The sequence below is a fragment of the Mustela nigripes genome, chromosome 6 (genome assembly GCF_022355385.1).
Source record: "Mustela nigripes isolate SB6536 chromosome 6, MUSNIG.SB6536, whole genome shotgun sequence".
Classification (NCBI taxonomy): domain Eukaryota; kingdom Metazoa; phylum Chordata; class Mammalia; order Carnivora; family Mustelidae; genus Mustela; species Mustela nigripes.
In genome coordinates, this window is record NC_081562.1 from 90,536,624 (window position 1) to 90,543,058 (window position 6,435).

The 6,435-nt window shown below is 33.1% G+C and overlaps 1 protein-coding gene across 1 annotated transcript; it reads right to left on the reverse strand.

The window, feature by feature from the left end:
• Nucleotides 1–3,947: 3,947 nt before the first annotated feature.
• On the reverse strand, nt 3,948–4,889 carry LOC132020764 (olfactory receptor 6C6-like). Its single transcript, XM_059404910.1, has one exon. The coding sequence runs from the start codon at nt 4,884–4,886 to the stop codon at nt 3,948–3,950; it is 939 nt and encodes a 312-aa protein (XP_059260893.1). The 5' UTR covers nt 4,887–4,889.
• Between the last annotated feature and the right edge of the window lie 1,546 nt (nt 4,890–6,435).

Genomic DNA, 6,435 nt, shown 5'->3' on the forward strand with positions numbered 1-6,435 from the left:
CTGGGTATTTACCCCAAAGATACATATGTAGTGAAAAGAAGGGCCATCTGTACCCCAATGTTTATAGCAACAATGGCCATGGTCGCCAAACTGTGGAAAGAACCAAGATGCCCTTCAATGGACGAATGGATAAGGAAGATGTGGTCCATATACAATATGGAGTATTATGCCTCCATCAGAAAGGACGAATACCCAACTTTTGTAGCAACATGGACGGCACTGGAAGAGATTATGCTGAGCGAAATAAGTGAATCAGAGAGAGTCAATTATCATATGGTTTCACTTATTTGTGGAGCATAACAAATAGCATGGAGGGCATGGAGAGTTAGAGAGGAGAAGTGAGTTGGGGGAAATTGGAAGGGGAGGTGAACCATCAGAGACTATAGACTCTGAAAGACAATCTGAGGGTTCTGAAGAGGCGGGGGGTGGGAGGTTGGGGGAACCAGGTTGTGAGTATCATGGAGAGCATGGATTGCATGGAGCACTGGGTGTGGTGCAAAAATAATGAATACTGTTATGCTGAAAATCAAAAATAAATAAAATAATATGGAAAGATTCCCCTAACACAGAAATAAATAAATGATATCTTGAATTTCTTCCAAGAATCACTTTCATTGTTATAATATAAATGAATCTAAGCAAAGTTTGGGTTCAATTATTTCTACACAGAACAATAACTGACAAAATTTATAAATATTATATGTTGCAATCAACTTCTTCTGAAGTCCTGTTCATATTGATTCTTTTCCACCATTTCCTATGATTCAAAAAATGTTCTGTATGGTATGTAGAGTGATAAATCCTTTCCAGGAAAATTTTCTCTTTACTTTGCCCAGAACCATCAGAGAAATTCATATCTATGGCATCTCTAGCCTTATGAAATGTATTTTTAAAAGTATAAGACTTGAAAGTCAGAATTATGCCTTAATTCATGGCCTGCAGAATAGTGGTGTTAAGAGTTATGAAAACAACATTAACCATATTGTACATTTCCATAAGAGCTCTGCAATGGTCAGGTGCATTATCAATGAACAACAATATTTTGAAAGGAATCTTTTACTGAGCAGTAAGTCTCAACAGTGAGCTTAAAATCTTTAATAAACCATCTTATAAACAGAATTGATGCCATCCAGGCTCTGTTATTCCATTTGTAGTATTCCAGAAGAGTAGATTTAGCATAATTCTTAGACCTAGGTCTTTCAAAATGGTCAGAGAACATTGGCTTCAATTTAGAGTCACTAGCTGCCTTAGCCTTAGCAAAAGAGTTAGCCTAGACTTTGAAGCTTTGAAGCCAGGCATTGGCTATTCATTAGCAGTGTATGAAGGTTTCAAATTTTATACATCATCACTTGTTATTCTGTACAGTAGCACTTGTTATTTTTTATATTTATAACCAAGATATATGTACACACACACACACAAGCAGACACCCAAACAAATACATATTATAACTGTCTTACTGGCTGTAAAGTGGTATTTCTTACTGGCTGTAAAGTGGTAGTAATGTTCTTGGACATCTTTTCATGTGCTTTTCTTCCTGTTTGTATATCTTTCTTAAGTCCCTTGTCTATGTTTTGTTGAGTGTTTGTTCTTTTTTATTGTTCAGTTATAGGAGTTATTTTAAGTGATTTTAACCAGGATAGTGCAACATTGTACCAAGAAATTAACAAAATTTTAAAGAAACTAAAGAAGTCCTAAATAAATAATAACAAACTATGTATGTATTGGAGAGTAGACCCGACATTGAATTAGATGGTAATAGTTCCCAAACTAATCCACAGATTCAAAATAATTGTTATTAAATTTTCAGCTGTTTTTTTTACGTAAGTGAACAATTTGATCCTAAAATTCATATGGAATTGCAAGTGACCCTGAATAGCCAAAACAATAGTGAAAAAGGAAGAAAGTTGAAAGAGCTATATTTTCCAGTTTTATAACTTATTATAAAAGTACAGTGATAGAGAGAGTGTGGTACTGGCATTGCAACTGACTGATAGCACAAAGGAAGAAAAGTGAGAGTCCTATAATAGCCTATACATTTATGATCAATTGATTTTTAACAAGTGTCCCAAGATATTGAATGGGGAAATGATAGCCTTTTCAGCAAATCATGCTGTGATAACTATTTTCATTCAAATGTAACTTTAATCTCTACCTGAAACTGTATGGAAACATTAATTCATAGAAACCAAAGACCGAATTGTCATACAAAAGTAGCAATTTCTTAGAATAAATGGTAGGTGTACCTCCTTGCAACTTTGGGTTAAGCAATGGTGTTTTAAATATACCAAAAGCACATGCAACAAAATAAAAACTAAAAAAAAAAAAAAATTGACTTCATCAAAATTAAAAGTTCTGTAACCAAAGGAAACTGTAAGGAAAATGAAAAGACAACACAAAAAATGAGGAAAATATTCTCAAACAATATCTAATAAAGGTCTAATAGTTTTTAAAGAGCTTACTAGAAAGCTTTGGGGGCTTGAATATCATATATGAACTTATTCCCTTGTGGTTACCTTAGAAAAGAAGATGCTTACCTTGTTGGCTTAAAATACTAAAATAAATCAGAACACAAACATGATCTTAGATTGTTTTCTTCTCAGAGTCACATGGATAGGAGTTACAGAATTAAATACCTTGATGATTTTTGCACTTGTAATTCTCAGGTAGCATAATATACCCAATATGGAACTCTATGTATTTCATGGATTTCTTTGTAGGTACTTTTTTTTTTTTTTAATCTGACCAGATACCAGTAATACTGACTTCTTTAAAAATATTGAATATATAAGGGAGTATGTGCAGGAATGGGTAGAATGAAGGTTTAAGGAAGCTACATTTTAGTTTTGAAAATCTTTATCCATTTATCCCATATAGCCAAATGTTCAACCATTCTTCTCAGTTTGTTTTCTTAATATCTATGGAACCATTTCCCAGAGCTTCAAATTCATTGACACTATTGCATTTCAATTCTCAAGTAACTCATTTAGTTTGAAGTATTAGCCATTTAACTTGTCTTCCTGACTCTAACACCCAAAAACCCATCCTCAATAAATTTAACATAATAATCTTAATAAAATAAAAATCTGCTCACATAAGCTTTTATATCAAAAAAGAAAACTCTCATAGGAATCACCGACAACAGAAAATCCTGTAGTCCATGTTTCTATACTTTACTCCAGCTAAGTTAAAAAGACATTTTAGGGGGGCACCTCGGTGGCTCACATGGTCAAGCATCTGCCTTCAGCTTAGGTCATAATCTCCTGTTCCTTGCATCCGGCCCAATGTCCTGCTCAGAAGTGAGTTTGTTTTTCCCTCCCTCTGCTTTATGCTCATTTTCTTTCTCTCTCTTTCTCTCTTTCTGTCAAATGAATTAATAAAATCTTTTAAAAAAAGACATTTTTAAAGATGAGAATATTGTCTTTGCTATTAAATAAGCCAACCAGGTGTGTGATTGTTACTCACTCCAAATTTTCAGGTCTACTGACATACCAGATAAAGTTCTGTTACATTTTAGAACATATGAGCTATTTATGACTTGAAGCCTACCTTTTTTTCTTGCTTTGTTGAAAACATTTGTATGACATTTGAAGAACTTCCTAGAGTTCCAATAGTAGTGCATATTATTATATTGATGTCTGTATACTTATTTAAAATTTTTATAATGAATATATATTTAAAATCATGTTTTTGAGGTGGTCAGAACCATGTTTTGTAGAGTGAAAGAAATTTCACATTTGTGTTGATAACTCAAGTGAATACTCATACTTTAGCACAGGACTGTTAATCATAGAGTAGGAGGAAAAAGATGAATTGTGGTGACAGGGGTGGTTAAATATTATGAGGTATAAATATTAGATGGACTATTTGAAGAATAGATTAAGTAAGCTTATAAAATGAGTCAAAATTTTTATTTACCTTTTAGCTAAGATTTTTAAATTTCCTCTTTATTTTTTGAAAAAAGAGAAAATCTTTTGGAGTATATCCTTGAAGACTTCTTTCACTTGCTGGTTTCTGAGAGCATAAATGAAAGGGTTTAATAAAGGGGCAACTGAGGTGTAAATAACAGTTACACCTTTGGATAAAGTTACCCTTTCCTTTGCTGTTGGTTTTATGTAATTAAAGATACAGCTACCATAAGTAAGGGAGACTACAATCATATGAGAAGAACATGTAGAAAAAGCCTTTGTTCTTTTCTGAGCAGAGGGGAGTTTTAGAATGGTCTTGATAATGTATGTGTAGGAAAGAATTACTAAAGGCAATGTGATCAAAAGTATTCCAATAGCTACAGCAAATGAAATCAATTCCAGTAAATGAGTGTCAATACAGGAAAGCTGCAGCACGGGGGAAGTGTCACACATGAAATGATCAATTACTTTGGAAGCACAGAAATCCAGTGTCAATCCCAAGGCCACTGGTGGAAATGTAACCAGAAAGCCAATTGTCCATGAGCTGAATAGAAGTTGGTAACACACTTTGTTGTTCATAATGATGGGGTAATGGAGGGGTTTGCAGATTGCTACATATCGGTCAAAACACATGGCAGCCAGCAGGTAAAATTCTGTAATTTCTAACAAGATGAAAAAGAATAACTGAGATACACAACTACTGTAGGAAATTATTTTGTTTTTAGTCATGATGCTTATCAGGTATCTGGGAATACAGACTGTTGTCAATGAAGCTTCTAAGAAGGAGAAATTTCGGAGGAAAAAATACATGGGAGTCTTGAGGCGGGGATCTAATAAGGTAAGAAGGATTATGGTTAAGTTCCCAATCACGCTCAACACATAGTTTAGGAGGAAAAATATAAAAATCACAATTTGCCATTGTGGGTCATCAGTCAATCCTAGGAGAATGAACTTGATCTCTCTTGACTGATTCCTCATTTCTGATTTGAATATTATGAAGATAGATATAGGAAAACAACCCAGAAGTGGAAATAAGAGGAGTTTTTAAGAAGGTACAGACAGACAAAAAACAAAAAGTGAAAAACCAAAAACAGTAGTTGGAAATGTAAATAAATTTAAAAAAATGATCTGATTTTACAAGAGAGTTGATACTTAAAACTATAGCATAGCTCAACCTAGGAACCTCTAACAGATGATTCCATTTAAACCTTAGCTATGGTAACAAACTACTTAATTTTTTCTTCTTTCTATTGGAACTTAAAGAATAACTTAAATTTTAGCTGATCATTTACAAATGAGCTGATTTCAGTTTCAGTGTTCTAAATAGAACATAAGCTTGACTTTAAATTTATTTTCTATGTATATCTTAAAAATTATTGAAAAACTTCTGGTAACATTTAGAAAATTAATACCAATGTTTATATGTAATATTCTTCAAAAATTCTTAGCTCATTAAAACACTTAAAAATTTGTAATATGTAGAAATAATCACAATTACATATTTTCTCTATGGTTGAAATATTCTGATATATATTATTATTTTGTTTTAGTGCAGTACTTCTGCATTGTTCCTTTATTTCATTTCACTTAATTATTGTTTTTCTTTGGTTTCAAATGCATCAGTCTTCTCATATCAGTTGCATTTAATCATGAAGCTTTGAATATTGCATCTACATAAAAACAGAAAAGTAAATGACAGTTCAGAAGTCAGTAGACTACCTGACTTTACTTGTGAGAATGCTTTCATTTATGATCTATATATTTATTGCAAATTTTAAGGGACTTACCATATCTCAAAAACATTCATATAATTTTCCCCTTATAGGAATATGGTAGAAACAGTGGTCAAAAATAAACGATGACTATTCTCTCTCAAGAAGGTTTCTAAAAACATATGCATTCTCAAAATTATATGCATCTGTTAATTATGTTCACTTCCACTGCTACTTATTAAAATGACAGAATCCAAATATTACATATAATTAGAATCCTCTTTCAGGCTAGGTAAGATTCATTTTCTGTCTTCTTTTCTTCTATATTAAAATAAAGCTGAATGTATCTATAAAAATTCTAAATGGAAATGTAATGCTGTAAATGAAAAGATGTTTTGGCAAATCCCTCATGTGAAAGGAATCCAAATTTTGTAACAAAGAATTCTTGTTTCATATTAAGCACTAACAAAAGGCACAGTTTTATCATTTTTCTCAAAAGACACAAAAGGGATTAATTTAAAAAAAAAAAGAAGAGGAGGAGTCAAGATGGCAGAGAAGTAGCAAACTGAGACTGCTTCAGCTAGCCGTAGATCAGCTAGATACCTTATCTAAAGATTGCAAACACCTGAAAATCCATCGGCAGATCGAAGAGAAGAAAAACAGCAATTCTGGAAACAGAAAAACAACCACTTTCTGAAAGGTAGGACCGACGGAGAAGTGAATCCAAAGCGACGGGAAGATAGACCCCGGGGGGAGGGGCCGGCTCCCGGCAAGTGGCGGAGCAACCGTGCACAAAATCAGGACTTTTAAAAGTC